Here is a 26239-nt window from a genome sequence, read left to right as displayed (position 1 = left end):
CCGTATTGACCACAAACGTTCTTGGCCTATAACTCACATAGCTAGGCAAGTCTTCTGCACAGCAAACGGTCACGGGCAATCCACTCAAAGCATCCTCTACGTCCTTCCCGGTCATCGGGAGAGCAATGTTGTTTTATGGGCATCCAATCCACGAATGTGAGCAAACACTACTCCACAATCCCGACAGACTATGAGATCTTCTCGTCTCTCAACATCTTCCGACGATCTGGATGAGTTTGTTGTCTCGTCGGCAATGTCTTCGGAAAGACGGTCGTCTTCCATCTTTCGACATGCCAGACCTCTGTGCGCATTCCGGATGCTTCCGGGGTTCTAGCTTTCAGGTCAACAAGAAGGTACCCGAAAGGTTTCCTCGTTGCCTCTTCGAATTTCCAGATAAAGAAGTCCCCTCGAGAAGGAAACATCTGTCGGCCAAGAGTCATGATTGGATGTCGATCAATTGAGTTATTAAAGAGAACGAGATAATGACAGTTTCGTCTCTGGGTAGGGTCTTTGCCGAAGTATAAATTCTTATTTAAAACGACTACCGACAAATTTCTATGATGACTCCCTCCCGTAAAAAAATCATTTATTCTTGAGTCTTTGGCCAAAGTCGACATGAGGTCATCCAAAAGGATCATGTTTCGAAATCGTCCCTCTCGAGATCAAAAGGAATTCCACGAATGAATTCAACGCGACGAAGCACTGTTCGTTGTATTTCCTCGTAAAAAGGTTGCCATCTTTTATACAACCAAACGATCCTGTTTGGACTAGGACTACACAGCCTTTCTATGTATTGAAGCAAGTCCTTCATGCAGAATGTTGGACCGGACACGATAATGGTGAAAGGGTGTCTAAACACGAAAGCCTCCTGCAGCTGCTGATGCTTTTGCTGCTGCTGGTGCGTTTGCTGCTGCTTATGCGTTTGCTTTTACTGCTGCTTTTACTGCTGCTTTTTCTGCTGCTGCTGCTGCTGCTGCTTTTGCTGCTGCTGTGTTAGATCTTGGTGGTATAGTTGCTCAACGGTAGAAAGCTTACTTCTCATATGTCTATGAAGGTCTTGCGGCCACACATACACTTTACGGCAAAGATTGCATTTAAACATATTCATAATGTTCCTAATTTCAGTGTGTAGTTTCCTCTTATAGATTTTTTACTTCACTTCCTTCGAAAGTGTAGCAAGAGAAATAGTTGGTCATCTTTAGATGACATATTTGCAGAAGATCGTCTCTAAACACAAATTTTATTTGATACAATTCGTTTCTAGTTACCGTAAAATAGATTGGTTTATCAAACGTAACGTCCGTGATATCTTCATATATAACCGTATCGACTGGAGAATAGGGAGAGACGTTTCCCTAAGGTACGACTGGTGCACGAAATCGGAACAGATGTACATGCGTTTCGTTGAGGCTTCTAATTCCGGTATGAACGACACCTCCAATAATGCACAGGCCCACGATCCATCCAAAGTATACCGTTTTGGAAGGCGCACTTTGAAATTGCCACTTACGTTATTTGCAAACGTTGAAAGCGAGTCTTCGCTATTAATAAATAAGCAAAACTCGTCCATAGTGTTTATTCCAGTTTAATCTTTCATTCTCTCTTATAGCTTTATTATAGTTCACCTCAAACCCGTAAATAGTAATTGATTGAATGATTGTTGGTTGCTGAACGTTCAGTGGCAAATATTTCATGCATTTTCAGGATGAGAACAAGTTAACAATAAATACAATAGGTATAGGTCTTGTAATAGAGGCTATTCGGGATGAAGGTCGTGGAAATTTGGACTGCCAGTGGAAAATGAGGGTATATTGGATAGGGACAGAAATTTTGCCTTGCAACAGGCCACACGTAAATAGTGTTGTGCATAACTATATAAGTACAGGTTCCAGTAGACAAAGGAGTAAGTTCGGTAAGTGCCATATTTGGCCCCAATTATAAAGTTCATGGTTACAAGACAATAATTGTTTTAAGTTGCCTTAAAGACATGCGAGAAAGTTAAACAGATCTGTTTTTGTCAAAGTTTAATTCTAACACGTTGATTTTTACATCCCAAAAAGGTCAAGATAAGGGATTTTGGTGAAATTTTACAAAATCAGCTGGATTTCAACCAAATAAAGGACCAGGAAACATAGAGCGCAGACGTCGTCAAGCTTAATATTCAAATAAGACATGTTGAATGTCTTCACAAACATTATTTTAAAAGATCTTTGTTGTCGACGTATGCGCTCTATGTTTTCTGTCAAATAATCTTTGGAAATTTACCCATTTTCATTGATTTTTTCGTGAAAAATCAATATGAGTACAACTTGTGACGTCATAATGAAACGTAAATTTTTCATCAAAAATGCTTATATCCTATCTATATCCTATCTTGTCAATGTATTAGCTATAATCTATCTTGATATTGGTCAATAAATCCGAATTTGAAATTTACGCTAAAAAAGGGGGCCATTTTAGGACCTTATCGAACATACTCCTTTATCTTCTATACGGCTCGGTTGAAATAATTGTTATAGTCAATTAAAATTTGGTCGTTTCTGTATAATGAGTGAATCCTTCTGAAATATCTCTCTTCCTTAAGCATTTAGTTATATTCGTCCTTTTTTCGGAATCATTAGTTGACTCTATAAGCATATAATGGAGAATTAATTTATGTATAGGAATATATCTAGACATAAAACTTGTTTGATTGGATCGTATAGTATTATGGCTAAGAGCCGCCCACATACAGAGCCATCATCTAATTTAAACCGGCTTAAACCGGTTCTTGTTTCTCTGCACAAAAATAATTCCTTCACGTGCACAACAATTAAAAAACAAAACGGAGGATAAGAAAAAGAGAAATCTTACTGCAATTATATATAGTCATATTTGTTTTTACCTATATTTCTCTATTTATTTTTTTACAGTTTAACAGCCCATGGTTCTCTATTCCTTATAGTTGAGCAGCCGTATATTTCTCTATTCGTTATATATTAGCAGCCTACATTTCACTTTTCTTTATATTTTTTATCATATTTCTTTATTTTTTAATTTTTCTCGCATATATTTCTCTATTCTTTATTTATTTATGCCCATTATTCTCTATTCTGCCCCATCCAAACTCCTCGTATATAAATATAGATTGATTAAATACATTATCCGTGCATTTTTGAAGATAAAAATCAATTACGACCGAGGACTTTTCAAATATATAGATAAGATATATATCTTTTGAAATGAGAAACAATCTTTTATTACCAGATGTGGTTTTATTTAATCATTTGGGGTGAAATTGTAATCATGACTATATGATATTAAATGAGTTTGAAAGCAATACTACTGAATGTTGTCATGCTTATAAGATAAGAAATCTAAAAACTAAAGATAAATATTTTATGTCTATAACTGTTGCTTATGTCCATCATTTAGGACCAGATAAAATAGTGTATACCTGTAAACATGTTATTGAAAGAAAGTGCATACAGATACTTATTTGTAATCACCAGCTGTGCTTTATCTCTTAATCTAATTATTTGAGGTGTCATTTTAATCATGATCATATGATATTATTTAAGTGGTTCAAATAAGTCGGAAAGCAATAATACTGAATGTTTCATGGTTGTCATGTTTATAAGATAAGAAATCGAAAAACTAAAAAAAAAAGATAAATATTTTAGTTGATGATATCAAACACTTTAATCCAAATATCTTTGCATGTGCATCTCATCATAGTGCCTCCTACCATTTGATTAGGGACTCTCCGTTTTAAATTTTCCTCGGAGTTCTGTATTTTTGTGATTTTATTTTCTACTAGATTGAGTGACAGTTTATCTGATTAACTGATTAAATATAAATAGTGTATCTTGGAGAATTCTTACAGTTATTATACGCATGTCTTAGTAGTTTCTTATTTAAGAACGTTTATTGAAGTCTACTCCGTTTCCATGCAAGGCGTGTTATGGTTCGTAGACACTCTTGATGTTGAAATTATTCCTTTTCAGAATTATCACAGACTTATTATCCAGGGGTTGGGTTAGAGTTAACCTAAGAAGAATTCGCGTCCACTTTCATGGGTGTGACATCACTAAAAGTGTCAACCTTGGAGGGTAGCCTGATCCAACATTTAGGTATGGCGACCACGGTTTGTGCCCAAATATGGCGTCGGCGTTCCGATGACAGAACCACATGGTCTTAGCCTAGACGTCCGCATCCAGGCCCAAATATGGCGTCGGCGTCCGCCGTCAATCCCAAATATGGCGACGGCGTCCCAATGACAGAGTCACATGGTTTAACCCTAAGTTCGCGTTCCCATTTAAGGTCTTTTATGGTGTCGGCGTCCGCATCCAGGCCCAAATATAGCGTCGGCGTCCGCGTTCAAGCCCAAATATGGCGTCGGCGTCCAAGTGACAGACTCACATGGTCCAACCCTAAGTTTGCGTCCCGATTTAAGGTATTATGTGGTGTCGGCTTCCGCCTCCAGGCCCAAATTTGACATCGGCGTCCGAGCCCAGGCCTAAATATGACGTCGGCCTGCCACGTGCGCCTTTTTGATGCTTGTACGACGCGGCCTATACGACTTACGGTTCTGTCGATATTTATATGTGGTCATAGCGAATCTCAATTCTGGCATCTATGTTACATAACATTTCCATTTGAATAGCATGCAGTAAAATGCACAATATCAATAAAAACACATTAGGACATTAAATATCAAAATATATGTTTTGGGGATACATACAATGTTGTTGATGTAAATTTTGTTTTCAACAACTACAATAAAAATCATATCGTTACTTTTATTTATCTAATGTTAATTCAGAAGTATTACTCTCCTGCAGAGACAGAAACTATTTATCCTAATTTTGAAAACCATATAGAATTACGTAGTGGTGGTATGACTGTAAAAAGAATTACTTTATGCAAAAGATCGAAGGACAAGGATGTGAACAGCAATATATATATTGATCTCTAGGTGTCGCTTTTGTGTATACGATGTTCTGCTTCGTTAACGTATGCCCTACATTTTGCCTTATTCATATTGCTCAATTCAAACCGTAAAATTGCTGTAATTATAACCACACTAAAACTACATAAAGTCGAAACGACACAAATGCAGTCAATTGAAGAACGAATATGTAAAGTATAAAACTGATTTAACTATTTTGGTTATAGAGCCGCTGATGAGTCTTGTGTAGACGAAACGCGCGTCTGGTGTACCAAATTATAAGTCTGGTACCTTTGATAACAATTAATGGTTTTCAAAACATTTGGACAGTTGCACTTGTCAATTAAATTGCCCTCTTCTATTTTATATTTTGTTCATTTTCTCCGTCACATTTTAGCATGGTTAACTTTGAAAACAATTAGCGATGAATAGCTGTTCATATTTCACCTCAAGTTACTAATGGTAGATTTATACGCCTACTTGCCATTGAAAAATCGTATACTTCCTTTAATCTATTGAAGAAGCATTTGAATGTTTTAAAAGAAGCATGTGCCTACCTTTAATATATTGCAATACATTATCATTGGAAATAAAACAGTTGATAAAAAATTAATGGATACAACATTAACTGTATTACAATGATCAGGCTACTTCAGTTTACAAGTTCCAGTGGAGTTGATTATTATGTATTTGTATGGTAGTAACTCTTGTATGGGTCACTTGTTAGCCATCTGGATTACGATTTTTCTGTTGATACATCACGAAGACTTAGTTTTAGTATGATTATACCAAGATAGTCTATAATGATACTTGTTCAGGTATATACATCACGATAACTTAGTTGTAGTATCCTTATACCCAGGTAGTATACAATGATACTATAACTTAGTTATTGTGGTGTATCTACATAAACATCGTTATACAGATGAAATCGTTAACAAGCAAACATTAGAAATCAAAGGAGCAAGACAGATGATAAATCACAAAGAAGTAAGTTACACATAAACTTGACAATAACTTCTACCAAACCAAAGAGGAATATCCAATCTTCAAATGTTACCAGCTATTTGCATCATATCAACAATCAAACAATGATTTTTATTTTGAAGAATGATAAGAATCTTCCGTCCATGAGAATTTGAAAGAATTGGAAAAAATAAATATAAAGTACATCCTAATATAGAATAATGTCGACAAACAATTTCTCGTTTTAACTCTAATGTTGTATTACATAACTACATTAGATATATGAGAATAAATTACATGTGGGGATAGTTTTAAATAGACGTCAAACTTTTAAAGTTTTTAATAAGACATGATTGATGTGTTGTTGTATGCACATATTATATGTTTAATGTTAGCCTTTGATTTATGAGCAATCGGTACTTGAATAAGATTACTGAATGGTCGTCCGTTGTATGTTTAACTGAAAATAACAATTCATTTCGTGCATCCGACGTGCTTTTCTGAATTAACATTCATCTTGAACGCTCAAACAAAAACATTTGAAAGCCAAGAATGTATAAGACCTAGAATACATAGAAAGCCAAATAATTCTAATGTGCATGCAGCAAAAGAAAAAAGGAGTAATTTTTCAACTGGCAGTTTATAACGATGAAGAATATTTGCTTTGCGAATTAACTATAATAGTTAATGTATCAATCATTATGATATTCCTTTTTCTTTATTTCCCTTTTTTTATAAGTTTCATATGCCATAAATAAAGTTCCACAGACAAAAACAGGCATGACCTGTCAAAAGCTCGGATTTATCTTTAAAAGGTTTTGTTATTTACTTCAATTTGAGACACCTTGATATCAACTATACATATACATGAAAATGATATGAATCTGAATGAAAGATATGGAAATCGTGACAAATTGGTATAGAACTTACTGGTTTAAAACGGTACACAAAAGTATTATTGACTTTATAACTATATATTTCAGTTTAGAATTGAAATAATCGCTAGCATAACGATATACAATATACATTGTGTCTTTCTACTTTTTTGACAAAGTGTCACGAGGTCACATTTGGGGTAATTGTAATTGTTATCATTAATTAGATGTAATCGATTATACTTTTTCAAGTAATCATTGTAATCATTAATCAACTAAAAATTTGATTACATCTAATTTAATTTAATCAATTACTTTTCAAAATACCGTGTAATTCTTATTACTTTTTGATTGCTTTCTGATTACAATGAAAAAAATCTCAAATTTAGTGCATGGTCTTAAATGAACATTTTTAAGTTGGACATCCAAAGACTTCAAACTTTTTGACACATCTCAATATAAGGATTGTTATCATAATATGTTTGATTCATTAGAATTTATTTGAGATTAATGAGGACAATTTAGACCTAAAGTTTGATTGTTATTGAATAATCCAAAAGAAATATTTATAACAAATTGATGGGATTCAAAAATCTACATTTCTGGTATAATTGAGTTTCGAAGTGAAAGCCTTACTATTCTATTTTTTTTTTAAATCAAAAAGAAGGGACAATTTTGAATTCTATTTTATTTTGAAAATATTTTTTTTGAAGGAATAACAATTTTATTGAACATAGGTCTTTCGTAAATAATTCATGCTAGTATTAGTTTAGACTTAACTGAATTATTTACCTCTTAAAAAATAAAATGTTACAGTATTGAAAGTCCTCATTAGCCTTAGTAAAAAATATTATACATATATTCACAATTAAAGATGTATATTTTTTTAATAACTGTTTTTTTTTTCTTCAAGTTATACTTTCTTTAACCCTGAATTATAATCCTTTGTTAATATTGTGATTATTGTCCCTTTGAATTGACAGGTAGGAGACCAATTAAGGTTTGTTTTTATTTCAATTATCTTTTTTTGTGTATCTGTACCTACGGCTCAATGATAAAAGATAAAATAATTTTTTTCTAATTACCACACACAACAATTATGACATATATGTTGTTTAAAATAAACAAATGTTGGTATATATAATAATATGTCAAATGCAATGATTTTTAAACAAAACTATTACAATTTTAGATATTTTTTCACTGGTAACTGAAATACATATAAAATCTGTAAGATGTCAGAAAGACAAAAACCAAGCCCTTTTAAAAGACCTTTATTCAATCAAAGTCCAAATACTCACAGACTAATAGTGATAAAGTGTAATTATCAGTGACAACATGTTCATTTATATATGTTGTGAATCTTGTTGGTATATTAAATTGATGAATGTTAAAGTTATTTTTAATAACATATCAAAAAGTTAAATATCAAAATACCGAACTCCAAGGAAATTTCAAAATGGAAAGTCCCTTATCATATGACAAAATCAAAAGTTCAAACACATCAAATGAAAGGATAACAACTGTCATATTCCTGGCTTGGTACAGGCATATCCTTATGTAGAACATTTTATCAAATAAAATCCTTTCTCAAAACGTGCTACAGTTATAACCTTTATTTATTAACATCGTTCAAATGGGTTCATCGTAATCAGATGTAATCATGATTACTTACCAATGTAAACATTAATTTAATTAGTTACTTTGAGGAATGATGTAATCATTAATTTGATTTAATCGTACAATTGACAAAGTAATTTTAATTTAATCGTACAATTGACAAAGTAATTTTAATTTAATCGTATTATTGACAAAGTAATTTAAATTTAATCGTACAATTGACAAAGTAATTCTAATTTAATCGTATAATTGACAAAGTAATTGTAATTTAATCAATAAAATTGAAACTAATCGGAGGCATCTCTGCACGAAATTCGTCTATATTATTATACCATATTGTTTAACTTTCAGTGAAAGCATATCGAATTATGCAGGATTCTGACGAAATACATACTTTTGCATTATTATTTTTTCAAATGTTATCGATTTAACATTGTGGTAAGATCTTCGAATATCGTTTTTATTGTTACTAACATTGATTATTTATTTTGAAAATCATTTAAAATAAAATATGTATTGCTATCCAGTTATTGACACTAACGGTCCTACATCCTGTCGATACGAATATTTTAATGGCGTGGTACAATGTCACGCGTTTCTACATCGGCTAAAGATGTCTTTACATTGAATGAAGGAGACAGTAGTTAACAAAAACTGAGGGAATCGCATGAACTCAAAAAGGTGCAAAACCGGGTACATCGACAGCAAAAGCGTCGTTTGCTTGCACGCATCACCCACCATGCCAAATCAAAAATAGGACACAACCGGTAAAACTGTGGATCAGACGACTTAACTGGAATCTAAAGATCTAAGACATGTCGTTGGTGAGTTCAGACACTAACGTATCGTATCGGTCAACCAATTCGTGATGGTAACCGTAAAACCTATGTAGTGTCGAATTTAGTCTTTCATCCTCATAACTCTGTTGGAGCGTTTTTGTTTTTGTAATGAAGTCCGTATAGTGCTAAAATGCTAAAGATTTTTTTTTTGGAGATGAACTATTTGAGAAAACAGGGATTTATTTACTAAAATTGAAGTAACAGCGAGTACTCTATGAGTATAATATATGTCTTTTGTCTGTTTGTCATTTGTTTGTGTGCTTATAACCGATCTGATGAATCAACCCCTTAGTGCTTACAAATATATTTAACCCCTCGACAAGAAAGAATGTTGACCGAAATTTAGTCTACCATAACATTTTAAAGCCCTTTATTTAGGAAAATTGTCCTAGTTTGCCTGTCCCTATCCATCCAAGATTTGTCATCGGTTGTTTTGCACCATAATTGATTTTTGGTTGTTGTTAAAAAAAAAAGGGCACGGTTTCCCTTTTTGTGATTGGTTCACAGTTTGTCATCCCGTGGCCGTACGCTGACCTGTAATTGTTGATATTTTCCCGTTTTGTCTTTGAATGAAGTAGTTCATATGAACTTTGGTGGATAGTTGTCTCATTGGCAATCATACCACAACTCCTTATTTTAATATTGATTACAGGGTTTGTTGCTCGTGTCGTGTTGATGCTGAAGAATGTGTCCCCGTGCTTGTAATGTTTGCCCCTATTTTTTGTAGTTATCGGTTTTTCGTTTGTGAGACAGTTGTCTACTAATAGTTTTTGTTATTACATTTTTGCTATTTCTTTGAATATATAAAACGCTGGATAGCGATGCTTAAGCATACATATCGACATATGTGCTGGTCTTTCTAATTATCATGTGCATGCAATGTAAAACAAATTTAACATTAACCAAAACAAAAAAGAATCCCTACAGTTGGGTGCAGACCAAGCATTCATAACGTGTGGACTTCATGTTAACGCAGCGTTTACTCTGCGTTAACTATAACATTTCAGTAGACATAAAACAATAAATGGGCGTTCACTTTCACGTTTACTTGCGCACGTGTTCTAATTTTATAAGAGTAAACGGGTTGTTAATTTCCGCGTTAACGTGAAAAAGACGCGTCTTCTATTTTTGTGAAAAGTAAACGCACGTTTATTGTTTGTAGTAAACGCGCGTTAACTCAGATTGTCATCGTATCATCAAATTACTAGCTACGTCAATATGTCAAACTGCACGTTTTCGACAAATATATAGATTCACGATACCAATGCATGTTATAGTTACTATACTATTGTCCAGTCATTAACGATGGGCTTATTTTAGAATTAATATTGATTCACTCATACGGTTTTTGAATCGATAATATACACATTTATTCTAAAACCAATTGTTGACATGATACGGGTTATGTTGTTCTCATATATTTTATGATGGTATGGTACTAAACCCCTAACGGGAGGAATTGTGCTTGATTTTCATATAATCTTTTAATCAGTTGAAATGAGGTCTGGAGCTGGCATGTTAGTAACTGCTAGTAGTCCTTTATTATTTTATGTTTCATTGTCATTTTGCTTGGTTTCTTCTGTTACCTATTCTGACATCGGACTTGGACTTATTTTAAACTGAGTTTTACTGTGCAAATTGCTGTGTGTTTGTTTATTTTACATTGGCTAGAGGTATAGGGGAGGGTTGAGTTCTCACAAAACATGTCGTTATTATGTTGTACTGTTATACCACTGTCCCCGGTTAGGGGGAGGGTTGGGATTCCGCTAACATGTTTAACCCCGCCACATTATTAATGTATGTGCCTGTCCCAAGTCAGGAGCCTGTAATTCAGTGGTTGTCGTTTGTTTATGTGTTACATATTTGTTTTTCGTTCATTTTTTTTACATAAATAAGGCCGTTAGTTTTCTCGTTTGAATTGTTTTACATTGTCTGATCGGGGCCTATTATAGCTGACTATGCGGTATGGGCTTTGCTCATTGTTGAAGGCCGTACGGTGACCTATAGTTGTTAATGTCTGTGTCATTTTGGTCTTTTGTGGATAGTTGTCTCATTGGCAATCATACCACATCTTCTTTTTTATATTAATCCCGACGCATGTTTGCGACTGTCCCAAGTCAGGAGCCTCTGGCCTTTGTTAGTCTTGTATGTATTTTTAATTTTTGGTCATTTATATGTTTCGAAGTTTAGTGTGACGTCCATTTTCACTGACCTAGTACACAATTTTGTTTAGGGGCCAGCTGTCCCACCTCCGGGTGCGGTATTTTCTCGCTGTGTTGAAGACCCATTGGTGGCCTTCGGCTGTTTTCTGCTATTTGTTTGGGTTGTTGTCTCTTTGACATATTCCCCATATCCATTGTCAATTTTATGATATGACGTGTATTAAATTCATTGAAAATTCAAAACTGTACATAAGTTATAAAAAGATATTTCTTCCGGATGCGTAAACCTTTTAATTTACTTTTTGTCAGTGAATATCGATTTCAATTTTAAACATCAGAATACTAGAATTGCATCCACTAGTATCCAGTGGTTTGTAACTTTAAACAATGCATTCAATACAATTGTAATTGATATGCCATGTTCATGATTAACTTTGACTTAGCAGTTGCTCATTACGAACGACAAAAATAATTTTCTAAATATTTTTAACTTTTGCAAATTCTATATAATGCATAATAGTATAGCATTTGTCAAAACTTCTCAAATTGTGTTTATAATTTTATTTTTATATAAAATGAAATATCAAAATTAAAAAAAGAAATAATTATTAGAAAAGAAATATTATTCGTGGTATTGTCAAGGATTTGTTTAGTAGGACTTCTTACTATATTAACATCTTTGCTTTATTGTAAAAATGATCTTTATTCATAAATATTTACATCCAAGATATCATTTAATACTGTTATTCTGTATGTATCGTGCTTTTTCACGCAATATGATCAAATTGCTGAAAGACTCTCTAAATCATCAAAATATATGCTGTTCATTTACGGAAAGTATGTATTCTGTATCTAATACACAAAACACGATTTACATTTTTAACATCTGTATTGGCAGTAGCTGTACGTTTTATTATAAAAGTAATATCGAGGGTCGTTAGACTTACATGATTTCATCAACTGTCACCTGTTGAGATTGTACAAGATAAATGTTAAGATTCCACATGTCTGAGTGCTAAATTACTTCTAATTGTATGACCTAAAGTATGGATAACAAGTGTTTGTGATGTATTCTTATCGCTTAGAGAACGACCTCAGCGTGAACCCAAGCATTTCTTCACGACAAAGGTGTGTGAGATCAAATACAAAGAAAGGCGGCATAAAGATCATATAGTATAAGAAAATCATTTGATTACGACAATTCATACAATACTGATGGAGAAGTTAACTACTACAGAAATTATGACAACAGTACATCTCAATACAACCAATCATACAGACATGAAATGGATAGAGACCTTAGCCAAAGTCAGATTTCTGACTTAGCGACCAGTATTGCATCTGCATTTGCAAATGTATTTAAATGTCATTAAATTTTCAATCATTGCACAAAAAGTGTGAAGACAATCATAATAGTTGTTGTTAAAAAAAATGTGTTTTCCTTTTAAATTTAAGAAACTTGTGAATAAATACATGTTGATTTAGGCCAGAGGGTCTTGTGTACTTTAAGTAAGGGAAAAAATACTTTAAAGTCCCATTTTCTTTTCCATAGATAGAAGAATTAACAAGATGTACATTCTAGATTTCGTAGTAAATTTATTTCATATTTTTGGTTTTCTCTCTTAATCATTAATCTATTTGCTAGGTAAAGAGGGATAACTCTAGCTGTTTATTTTAAAAGCTTTAATTTGAAATTTTATTATGAATAAAACAGTTCTAATTAATAACTATTACAAAATATATCTCATTGTGGTACAACAATACACAATTGATACAATTTTAAAAGAATTATACATTTGCTAATTGCATTAGCTAATAACGTTAATGAGAACCCTATCCTTGTTCATGATGTTTGTTTGTTTGTTTTGTAACTCGAAAATATGTGCATTAAAGTGTCAAGAAATGTATCAATTACTTCATGGAATGTTAATGGTTTATTTAGAAAATTAAGTGGAGACAGGATATGTAAACTAGATAATGAAAATTTTAATAATATAATGACATCTGATATTGTATGTTTATCAGAGACACATGCCTCCTCAAAGGATATTTTATTTTATAATGGATACAAATGTTTTACTAACTGCAGACAGTCTAAAACTAATAGAGTATGGGGTGGTTTGGCCACTTTTATTAAAAGAGAAATTTTGCAAGGTGTTAAATTAATTGATAAAACAATGAGTGACATGATGTTGTTTAAACTTGACAAAAATTATTTTGGCTTTGAGAAAAATCTATTCATCTGCTCCATGTATATACCGCCCAGTAACTCATCATACACTATGAGAACTAATTGCGATAAACAAATATTTGAAAAACTAGAGCAAGATATTACCAAATTTTCTTTAGAGGGTAATATTGCTTTAATTGGTGATTTGAATGCCCATATTAATGTTAGTGAGTCTGATTATATTACAAATGAAATTGACGACAGCCTAGATGATGTTTTACCTATAAATTATATAGCAGATGATGTGCTTAAATTAAGAAGTACTGAGATATCACAAAACACCAACAGTTATGGTAAACAATTAATAGAGTTGTGCATTTCTGCTCAATTCAGAATTTTAAATGGAAGAAATTTAGGAGATTCCAAGGGAAAAGTTACATGTTTTAATCATAATGGAACTTCTATTGATGACTACTGTATTTGCAGCTCTGGGTTCTTGCCAAGTATCATAAATTTTTCAATAAATAAATTTGACCCAACAGTATAAGATCATTGTCCAATAATAGTAAATATCATGTCTCAAATAAATAAACAACCCCCAGAAAACTTAAAAACTCCTTTAAAGTGCATAAAATGGAGTAATGAATATGAAAATACATTTAAATTAAACTTATTAAAAACTGACTTCCAACCAATTATTTCTGAAATAGAAAGCTTAGCAGAAATTCCTGTTCAAAATAACTTGTCCAGTGTAGAAGAAAAAAATAATGAAAATGTTTCTAACATATTATCTTTATTGTATAATGCTGCTTTTCTTGGCCCAAAACGATCCACGTTCAGGAATAACAAAAGTAAATTCCGAAAAGTTAAAAAAAAACCTACTATAATAAAATGTGAAGCACAATTTAGAGCTTTAAAACACCATACTAGGAAATTGTGTAAAGAACCATGGAATACGCAACTAAGATTAGAAGTTATGTCCAAAAAAAAGATACTTAATAAATTAATAAGGAAAAACTATAGACAATTTAGAAATAAAATGCTGACAAAAATTTTGGAATCAAATAATTCTTCAGATGAGTTTTGGAAAACTGTTAAAACTTTAAAGAAAAAAGAATTGAATGATCCTAGTTCAAACATTCAAGCTAAAGAATGGTTTGAATACTTCAAAAATCTAATGAATACTACCCATGACAAAAATTCTGATTTGAAATCATGCACTGATCATGCTGATGATAAATTTTTGAATAATTGCAACAAAAATTTAAATGTTAGGATAACTGCAGAGGAAGTGCTTCTTGCTCTGAAAGCCTTGAAAAATAAGAAATCATGTGGTTCTGATGGATTAACAAATGAAATGTTGAAAATATCTTGTACTATGAACGTCAACATGTATGTAAAATTATTTAACTTAATTCTTTTTACTGGCATATATCCTTCTAAATGGAGAGAAAATTACATTAAACCAGTATTCAAAGGAGGGTGTTTTAATAACCCCTCAAACTACAGAGGTATAGCACTTTCTAGCTGTTTAGGAAAAATTTTCTCAAGAGTTTTGTATAACCGTTTAGAAAAGTATTCAGAAAATAATAATATTATCTGTCGTGAACAGATTGGATTCAAAAAAGGATGCAGAACTAGTGATCACATTCTTACTTTAAAAACTATTATTGATAAGGCTTTTAAATCAAACAAAAGAATATATGCATGTTTTATTGATTTTAAAAAAAGCTTTTGACACTATAAATAGAGAGGCTCTGTTGCACAAACTTGCTGAATATAACATAAATGAACCATTCTTTAATATTCTAAAAGATGTGTACAAAGAAGTTTTATTTGCAGTTAAAGTCACTGAAGGCATTACTAATATGTTCCCTTCCACAGTTGGAGAAAAACAAGGCTGCCTTATAAGTCCTACCTTATTTTCTTTTTATATAAATGATTTAACCTCAATGTTTGATAACACATGTGATCCTGTAACATTACATGACATAAAATTGTCTAGTCTTTTATATGCTGATGACTTAGTTTTAATATCAGAATCCTCAGAAGGTTTACAATATTGTCTAAACAAGTTAAATACTTATTGTGAAAAATGGAACTTGCCTGTCAATCTTGACAAGACAAAAACAATGATATTTAATAAAAGTGGTAAAAAACTTACTAAAGACAAGTTTGTATTGAATAATGAAGTAATTGAATGTTGCACAGAATATAAATATTTAGGTATACTATTCAAGCCATCAGGAATTTTCACTAATGCTGTAAATCTCCTATGTAAAAAAGCTTCTAAGGCATTGTTTTGTATAACAAAAATACTCTACTCAGATAAGATGGCTGTTTTTTTTTTTTCATATGAAACTATTTAATTCTTGTGTTAGCCCAATATTACTGTATTGTAGTGAGATATGGTCGCTAAATATTGTGAAGAACAACAAAACTCTTGAATCTCAATATTTATCTATGGAATCAGTAAAACTCCAAATCAAATTTGCGAAAGGTCTTCTAAATGTTAATTCAAAGGCAGTAAATACAGCTGTATTAGTTGAATTGGGAATGTACCCTAATGGTATACAGGCCCTTAAGTCTTCTGCAGGATTTTGGTTACATATTTCAAATTCAAATGAAAATGAGTCATTATTATATAATGTTTATAAAGCTAACAAGCAGTTAAATGATGGATTTGCTTCAAAAGTTAAAATGCTACTTTCAAAATTGAATTTCACTCATGTTTGGGAAAAGCAATGTACCTTCTCTAAAAAAGGATTACTTTTAGCCGTCGTGAAGAAGCTCAATGAAAATTACATTATATTTTGGAGAAATTGTCTCTTTAATGATGATAATTCAATAAATGGAAATAAACTAAGAACCTACAGAAAATTTAAAGAAAAGTATGAACTAGAAAAGTACCTTTTATTGAATTAAGATAAAAATGTTACAAAAAATTATGCTAAAATAAGTATTAGTAATAGTATGCTGGCTGTTGAACGTGGTAGATACAACAAAACAGCTTTAGAAAATAGAATATGTCCTTTATGCCATAAAGAGGTGGAAGATGAATTTCATTTTATCATATCATGTTCAGAAATTAATAAAACTAGGATCAAAATGTTTGATGAAATATCTAGTACTGTCCCCTGTTTTAATTCAATGAGTGAAGAAAACAAATTTGATTTTATATTTTCCTGCGAAGAATGTGATATTTTACTTATCATTGTTAACTACATAAGTGAAATGTATAATGAGAGAAAAAAATTATAATGTCAATATATGAACTGTGTAATTGATGGCTCAACTTATAATGTTATATATATATTATAACATATTTTTTGTAACATAAGCATAATATTTTAATTGATAATTTTAAAGAGGAGGCATGCTGTAAAAAATAGTATTATAATTAATACTAATAATCTATGTTTTTGTTTTTCTTTCAATGCTACATGTTTGTAGTGTTTAATGACTATCGTTTTGTAATTAAAATGCCACTGTCTGTTTGTTTTTTGTTGTTGTATATTTTAGAAACAATCCTATTGTTTGGATTTTAGACTAATAAAATTCTTATTCTTATTCTTATTCTTATTCTTATTCTTATTCTTATATACTTGCAAATAACAACACAACAGTACGTTTAATGTGTTAGTTTTAATAAAGTTGTCCCGTAGTTTCGTCAATTTAAGAATGTTTTATTCAAACACTCCTCGAGTTACAGGTACATGTAAGCACTTGATCAGGCGATTCACTGCGTATCAACAGTTAAGTTCTTGCGAAATATCGCGTGATGTCATAGTTTGTCGAATTAGGTTACACATGCGCAGTTAATTGTAAAACTGGTGTAGTGAAACATTTCTGTGGTCATCAGTGACACATACATTCCATGGATTTTTGTTCCCACAAATTACTTAAAACTCTAACTAAATTTTTTTCGTAAATAAAGGATTTAGTTTTCATTGATTGATTGATTGATTGATTGTTTGTTTGTTTGTTGCTAAATTTTCAGTGGCACATAATTTATTACTGATCAGAACGAGAACAAATTCCAAATCAATACAATAGGTTTGTCCTCTAATAGGAGCCGTTCGGGATGAAAATCTGGACATTTCGACTGCGACTGGATATAAGGGATTACTAGATAGGGACAGAAATGTTGCCTTGCAAGGTGGCCATCGGTTCGAGGGTCTTTGACGGAAACACACGAAGTCAACTATGGGAAAGTTTTACGGATACCATAATGAGTGGGTCGATCAATTTAGAATACCTTAGTCGAAGATGACCAAATATATGATCCGCCTGTCATAATCACAGTTGTGTACTCTTTAATAAAATTAGGATGCATGTACAATCACCGTACCATAATGTCTTATTAACAGATGTAAGCATAATGTATAGAGACAGCAATAATGTAGGTACTTTTAAACATTTCGATGCACTTGATTTGTTTGCCCGTTTGTGGTTGATCGCGTTCTACTGGGCGTTTATATTTTTGTGGGGGTTTGTGCATTGTTGCCAATGAGACAACTCTCCATAAGAGACCAAATGACACAGAAATTAACAACTATAGGTCACCGTACGGCCTTCAACAATGTGCAAAGCCCATACCGCATAGTCAGCTATAAAAGGCAAATGTAAAACAATTCCAACGAGAAAACTAACGGCCTAATTAATGTACAAGAACAATGAGCGAAAAACAAATATGTAACACAGCTACAAACGACAACCACTGAATTACAGGCTCCTGACTTGGGACAGGCAAATACATACAGAATGTGGTGGGATTAAACATGTAAGCGGGATCCCATCCCTCTCCCTAACCTGGGACAGTGGTGAAACAGTACAACATAAGAACGAACTATAAAGATCAGTTGAAAAAGCCTTAACTCATCAGATGGATACAAATAGAAATGCATCTAACAAAAACACAGAGTAGACGTGGCCGGGTACTTGTACATCCCAACAACAAAAAGACAGTAAGTACAGATTTGAGAGTACTCGCAGTAACTGACAGCTAGTGCAAAGCCAATAACAACTAATAACAATATCATGCATCTAAGACTAGATTATCAATCAGTACACATCCAACATCCAATGGATTTAGTGTAAAGACGTCATAAACAGTAAGAGAAAAACATGGCATTGTGCAATGCCAAGATACAGGTATCGACAGATTGTAGATCCATGAAAGTGCATATGCATACAGCAATAATATTTAGTTTGCTTTTAATTTACTGATAACAAAATCAATATTATTGCGAACCCAATTATACCTTTCCATAGATTCACCTGATAGTTACCTGTCCATTAAGACTTTAGGCAATTCTATTGTCCCATCTAACAAAAACAACAGCTATTGTTCTCTGTGTAGTTTATTCACTGATACATTTAAATTTCTTCTAAGAGTAATCTATCACTCATTGATTAATCTACCTGAGTAAAAAGTGTATCTGCTAAATAGATAAAAATAACAGGTTTACCATTATAAAAAATTGCATGTGAGTTTATATTTATGTATATTCAATCTGCTGAATTTAAACACTTAATATGCAAACATAAATAAATAAAGGCAACAGAAGTATACCGATGTTCAAAACCCATAAATCGATAGAAAAAAACAAATCCGGGTCACAAACTAAAACCGAGGGAAACGCATTAAATATAAGAGGAGAATGACGACACAACATTAAAATGTAGCACACACAGAAACGAACTAAGTATTAGATCAAATCCGATGAGAATAACAAATATAAAATCAAAACTAAATACATGAATTTGGGATAGAAAAGTACCGTGACACGTCTTATAATAATGTGAATTCACACTAAAATATAAGAGGAAACAAACGACACAAAAGAAACACAACGTTAAAATGTAACACACACAGAAACGAACGAAAAGTTGATTTCTGACAAAATTTTCAACATTATTCCTACATTTCAAAAAACATTTGACGTAAAAAAAAACTGAAAATGATAATATTTATAGTAAGGCCTTCTTAAAAGTATGCCATAACTTAACAAAATTAAAAAAAAAAAATTTCGATAGGAACAATACTTATGTTTTTAAAAATGAACATTTTATGATTAAATTAGTGTTTTTTTTTAACAGATTGAAAAAAAAATATTATTAAAATTGAATAAACACAAAATCACATGCATTCTTAATGGTAGACCTGTTATTTCTATCTATTTAGCAGATAAACTTTTTACTCAGGTAGATTAATCAATGAGTGATAGATTTATCTTACAAGAAATTTAAAGGTCTGAGTGAATAAACTACACAGAGTACAATACCTTTTGAATTTGTTCAACGGGACAATAGAACTGCCTAAAGTTTAAATGGACAGGTATCTATCAGGTGAATCTATGGAAAGGTGCAATTGGGTTCGCAATAATACCAATAAAACAATATTTATAATCTAATTACAGTGTTAAATTGGTAACCTTTAGAATAAGTTTATTTAAAGGATCGATAAGTTTATCAGGATAGTTTCTAAATTTCCGCGCACCGTAAAAATGAGGATGTGATATCCAATTTGAAATAAGTTTTCTACAGGTACAACCAAACTTCAAAACCAAATTGTATATCTAGGGAAGAATGTAGAAAAGGTTTGAAGTAATTTCTAGTAACGAAATCCCTGACTTAATAATTTACCAGTAATACATAGATAACGTTCATTAAAATTTAAAACGTCATAACAGACACGGGCATAGCGAACGAGCGAAATATAATCACCGTAAGATGGTGCCAAAGGAACATCCCATCCAAAAAAAGAAAAATTAACAATAGGGAACGAAAAATCGTCTCCTTTGTCGTAAATTTGGAGTTTCCCGTGTAAAACTAAAATATCTAATCTAGGAAAGTACAGTTATTACTCTTAACATTTGATTTGTTTAAAGTAAGTTCCTTTGGGTAAATTTCGGCAGTATATTTAGAAAATTCTTGATTATTTAACGAAAAAATATCATCAAGATAACGGTAAGTGTTGTTGAATTTATCAATTAAATGCAATTTAGACGGTTTTTTTACTAAGTTTGGTCATAAACTGTGATTCCTAACAGTACAAAAACAAGTCTGCTATAAAAGGGGCGCAATAAGTGCTCATAGGAAAGCCTACAACCTTTCGATAAACTTTGTTGCCGAAACATACAAAAATATTATCAAGGAGAACATTAACAGCTTCAATCATCTCATCACACCTCCAGTAAGTATATCTAGCATATTTACCTTTCTCGTTAGAGAAGGCTTTTTTAAACTATTTTTGGAGTGTAAAAAAATCTTTGGATATTAGATACATTTTGGGATGGTCCTTTTGATTCTGTTGACAGTTTTGACTTTTCAACTCTTTACACTACACTTCCACACAATTTTATTTAAGAAAAGTTTTCCTATTTAATCAAATGGTCGTTTGGTAAATCTGAGTGCAAATATATTTGCTGCAACTCATTTAAAGCCTTCTTCTCTAATGTTAGAAAGTTCTTGAAGTGTATTTCTTATTCTGGAAATAATTATGTACTCTTTTATTTATTTCTGAATTATTTTCAAAATGTGATATTCGAATATCTACAACATTCATTCATTTATTTAAATAAGGGCAGTGGTCATTGTTAGTATTAGCTTTATTTAAAGTAAGTTCAACAGGATAAATTTCTTTAGTATACATACTGAAGTCGTCATTATTGAGAGACAAAATGTCATCCAAATATCTAAAAGTCTTATTAAATTTTTTATGAGATGTTGTTTCGATGGGTCTTTGCTGATTTTTGTCATAAATTGTAACTCATAGCAATACAAAAACAGGTCCGCATTCTGATTTTTTAAATGCCCATTTAATTAGGTGGGTGATTTTTTTCTTAATGAGAATGTGAGGCAATGTGGTATACAGGGTAGAAAAATCAAAACTTTGAACAGATTCAAAATCACCAATATAAGCATGCAATTTATCAAGTACTTCCAACGAGTTCTTGACACTCCAAAAGTAATTAATTCCACTATTTTCGAAGGCCTTATTTGAACAATTTATTATCAGGTTTATGATTGTTTGTACCAAGTGTACTGGTAAGAAGAATAGACAATTTAGTAGTGGAACAATGGCTTGAAGACGAAATAAATCTATATTTGTAAGGTGTTTTGTGTAGCTTAGGAAGCCAATACATAGGACTTTCATTGTATTCGGTTCTGCTTGTAAAGCGGTAGCTAAAAGTTTATGTTTGTTACAGATGTCGATTTCTGAAAATGGAGTCAGTTGGAATGTTGGTGAATTGGTAATTTCTTTTTTCAGAACCTCAATGTAAAATTTACGTCAAACAATAATAATATTATTAGCAGCTTTATCGGCCGGGACAAAAACAAATTCATTAGTTTATGTTTGATACGAGAAATAGGTTTATTGTGGTTATTGTTAATAATAAAATGTTCTTTAACATGTTGAATACGTATATCAACTATGTTCATTACTGAATTAAAGAAAGAGTCCAAAGATTTTTTGTCAGCTTTTTCCCGTTTTATCCATTTCAAACAGTAAGTACGGAGTGAGTCGTGGATGATATTACGACACTCATTCCAATTAATAACTGACGGGGAACGATATTTAGGTCCTTTACTGAGGAATGATTTTAACTCTCGGTCTTGAACGATGTTAAGATCTCCTGTTAGAACATGGGAAATGGGTCCATAAATGTATGCGGAATTACTACAATTACATGAAGTAGGTGTATTTTCACTGATATTAGCATCTTTACACAATTGGTTATAATTAAACACAAATTTCCGGGTAGATTTCTTGTAAATATAACAAATAAGAGGGAGCTCAGTATTGTCAAAATATCCAGGAACTTGTTCTTTAAATATACCGGCAATATTTACAAAATCAAAACCTTTATTGACATACTTTATTTTAATAAAATGTTTTTTATGATCTTCAGGGCGATCAATTTTTGGAAATAGTTCGTTTCTGTGTGTGTTACAGGGTTCATTCAGCTTTGTAGTTTAAAGAATCACATGAGAACACATACAGGTGATAAACCTTATGAATGTGATGTATGTGGTAAAAGGTTTAGTCAGTCGGGTACTTTAAAGAATCACATTAGAACACATACAGATGATAGACCTTATAACTGTGACGAATGCGGTAAGGACTTTACTCGGATGGATAGTTTAAAGAGTCTTATGAAAACGCATACGGACGATAAACCTCATGACAGTGATGTATGTGGTAAAGGGTTTAGTCGTCTTGGTAATTTACAGACACACATAAGAACACATAAAAGTGAAAAACCTCATGCCTGTGAAGTATGTGGTAAAGGGTTTAGTCAGCCGGGTAGTTTAAAGACTCACATTATACACATACAGGTGATAGACCTTACAACTGTGACGAATGTGGTAAGAGCTTTACTCGGCTTGATAGTTTAAAGACTCACATGAAAACACATACGGACGATAAACCTCATGTCTGTGATGTATGTGGTAAAGGGTTTAGTCAGCGTCGTTATTTACAGAGTCACATGAGAACACATACAGGTGGTAAACCTTATGACTGTGACATATGTGGTAATAGGTTTAGTCGTCTTGGTATTTTACAGACACACATGAGAACACATACCGGTGATAAACATCATGAATGTGGTGTATGCGATAAATCTTATATATCGATGATGTATCCGTTAAACAGTTTAGAGATCTTGGAATTTTACAGGTTCACATGAGAACACATGCAGGTGATAAACCTCATATCGAAGATGTAAGTGGATAAGTGTTTAGTAAACTTTGTAATTTATAGATTAACATGAGAACACATACCGATGGTAAAATCTCGTCACTGTTACGTATATGGTGAAGGATTTAAATTTTTTTTAATATACAGAAACATGAAAATACACACAGGCAATACACCATACGGTTGTGATGTATGCTGTAAAGGAGTCGACCATCTCAGTTATGCATATGCACAGTATGCGATACATAGGGATAACTAACCGGCAGCTGCGTAAATTATGTATACAAAGCTTTATATTTCAGAAGGTTGAAGACCTGTATGCTTCAAATCTCAGTTTACGTCTGTATTATATCAGTTGTCCTTGACCTCATTTTCATAGTTCTGCGACTGCTTGAAAAAAAAACCATTGTACTTTTTTTGTAATATATGCTCACTTACTTTGAGCAATAGGATGATATTTTGTATATGGGTTCCTAGCAAGTCAACTTTACATGTAAGTATATGTTGACCTTACATCGACCTTATTTTATGGATCAATGATCAATGTGTAGTTTATACGATTAGGTTCGTTTTTTCGACCCTATAAGCAGAAGGTCAACTACATGTGGTGTATTGAATGATTCACTTTCAGTCTTGCAGGTTTCAACTGACCTTGACCTCATGTTTATGGTTCATTCGTCAATCCTGAGTTTTTGTGTTTTGGTCTGTTTTCAATTATCTTAAACAATAGGTCAACTATATTGGTGAATGCAATGATTGAACGATGTACATCTATGTCTATCAGGTTTATCTGGATCTTTAGAAATATTAGCTTATGTAGAGCTTGTAGTAAAACTTTATCTTGAGAGTTCTATACTTTCAACATAAATTAATGGTCAGTAAAGCAGGCGAGACATTTCAGAGTGTGAATTATTATCAAATAAATCGAGCCGTTAGTAGTTCGCTTGGATTGGATTGGTTTACATTTGTCATGCTGAGGCATTGTATAGCCTGCAATGCGAAATTGGTCATGTTGGTATTGCACATTTTTAAAGCCGTACGTTGACCTGTAGTAATTTTGATCTATAGTGAAGAGTTATATCATAGATAATCGTATCTCATCTTCTTATTAAAATGATGGTCGTTTACAGAGACACTGTGAAAAAACATGAAACAAGTTACACTGAACGTAAAGTGATGTCCTGAACTTACACGAAACACGTGTTACTGAACGTAACGTATAGTCCTGAAAAAACATGAAACATGTACAAGGACGCCTAGGCCTTCAAGTTGACCTTCTGTTGTTGTTTATTCTATGGTCGGGATGTTGTCTCTTTAACACATTCCCCATTTCCATTCTCAATTGTTTACGTAAATGTAAAGTATAGCCCTGCTGAATAAACATGCAACATGTGCCACTGAAAGTAAAGAATCGTCTAGAACATGAATGAAACATATACCACTGAGTGTAAAGTATAGTCCTTAACAAACCAGAAACATGTACTCGTGAACTAAAAGTATAGTTCTGTACAAACTAAAAACCAATGCCGCTTAAAAAGTAAAGAATCGTCTAGAACATGAATGAAACATATACCACTGAGTGTAAAGTATAGTCCTTAACAAACCAGAAACATGTACTCGTGAACTAAAAGTATAGTCCTGTACAAACTAAAAACCAATGCCACTGATAGTGAAGAGTCGCCTAGAACATGAATTAAACATATACCACTGAGTGTAAAGTATAGTCCTTAACAAACAAGAAACATGTACTCGTGAACTAAAAGTATAGTCCTGTACAAACTAAAAACCAATGCCACTGATGGTTAAGTATCGTCGTGAACATGAATGAAACATATACCACTGAGTGTAAAATATAGACCTTAACAAACCAGAAACATGCACTCTTGAACTAAAAGTATAGTCCTGTACAAACTAAAAACCAATGCCACTGATGGTGAAGAATCGCCTAGAACATGAATTAAACATATACCACTGAGTGTAAAGTAAAGTCCTTAACAAACCAGAAACATGTACTCGTGAACTAAAAGTATAGTCCTGTACAAACTAAAAACCAATGCCACTGAACGTTAAGTATCGTCGTGAACATGAATGAAACATATACCACTGAGTGTAAAGTATAGACCTTAACAAACCATAAACATGTACTCGTGAACTAAAAGTATAGTCCTGTAAAAACTAAAAACCAATGCCACTGAAAGTAAAGAATCGTCTAGAACATGAATGAAACATATACCACTGAGTGTAAAGTATAGTCCTTAACAAACCAGAAACATGTACTCGTGAACTAAAAGTATAGTCCTGTACAAACTAAAAACCAATGCCACTGAAAGTAAAGAATCGTCTAGAACATGAATGAAACATATACCACTGAGTGTAAAGTATAGTCCTTAACAAACCAGAAACATGTACTCGTGAACTAAACGTATAGTCCTGTACAAACTAAAAACCAATGCCACTGATAGTAAAGAATCGTCTAGAACATGAATTAAACATATATCACTGAGTGTAAAGTATAGTCCTTAACAAACCAGAAACATGTACTCGTGAACTAAAAGTAGTCCTGTACAAACTAAAAACCAATGCCACTGAAAGTTAAGTATCGTCGTGAACATTATTGAAAGTTGTGACTTGTATGGAGGGTTGTCTTGTTGGCACTCATATCACATATTCTTATATGTTTAAAAAATGTGCCACTGAAAGTAAAGTAAAGTCCTAACAAAAACATGAAACGTCTGCCTCTGAAATAAAGTATCCTAAACTAAACAGAAATATGTGCATGTAACTGAATGTAAACTATAGCCCTGAAAATACATGAAACATGTGCATGTTACTGAGCGTAAAGTATAGCCCTGAAAAAAACATAAAACATGTGCATGTTACATGGATTAAGGCTGTGAGGTCGTTGATACAAATCAGAATTAAGAAAATGAATGGGTTCATCAATGCCCATGCTACGTCAATCTTTAAA

At 32.4% G+C, this 26239-nt stretch overlaps 1 protein-coding gene across 1 annotated transcript in view; it reads left to right on the top strand.

Annotated features, from left to right (window-relative positions):
* Window positions 1–23260, top strand: part of LOC139495327 (zinc finger protein 112-like) — a 78196-nt gene extending 54936 nt beyond the window's left edge. The window contains exons 9-11 of the mRNA XM_071283633.1: window positions 1055–1111; window positions 22562–22854; window positions 22908–23260. Of these exons, the coding sequence (XP_071139734.1) occupies window positions 1055–1111; window positions 22562–22854; window positions 22908–23260 (703 nt within the window). The remainder of the gene's footprint in view (window positions 1–1054; window positions 1112–22561; window positions 22855–22907) is intronic.
* Window positions 23261–26239: the final 2979 nt, after the last annotated feature.

The sequence above is a fragment of the Mytilus edulis genome, chromosome 11, assembly GCF_963676685.1.
Source record: "Mytilus edulis chromosome 11, xbMytEdul2.2, whole genome shotgun sequence".
Taxonomy (NCBI): Eukaryota; Metazoa; Mollusca; class Bivalvia; order Mytilida; family Mytilidae; genus Mytilus; species Mytilus edulis.
This window is presented reverse-complemented; position numbering and strand designations above follow the sequence as displayed.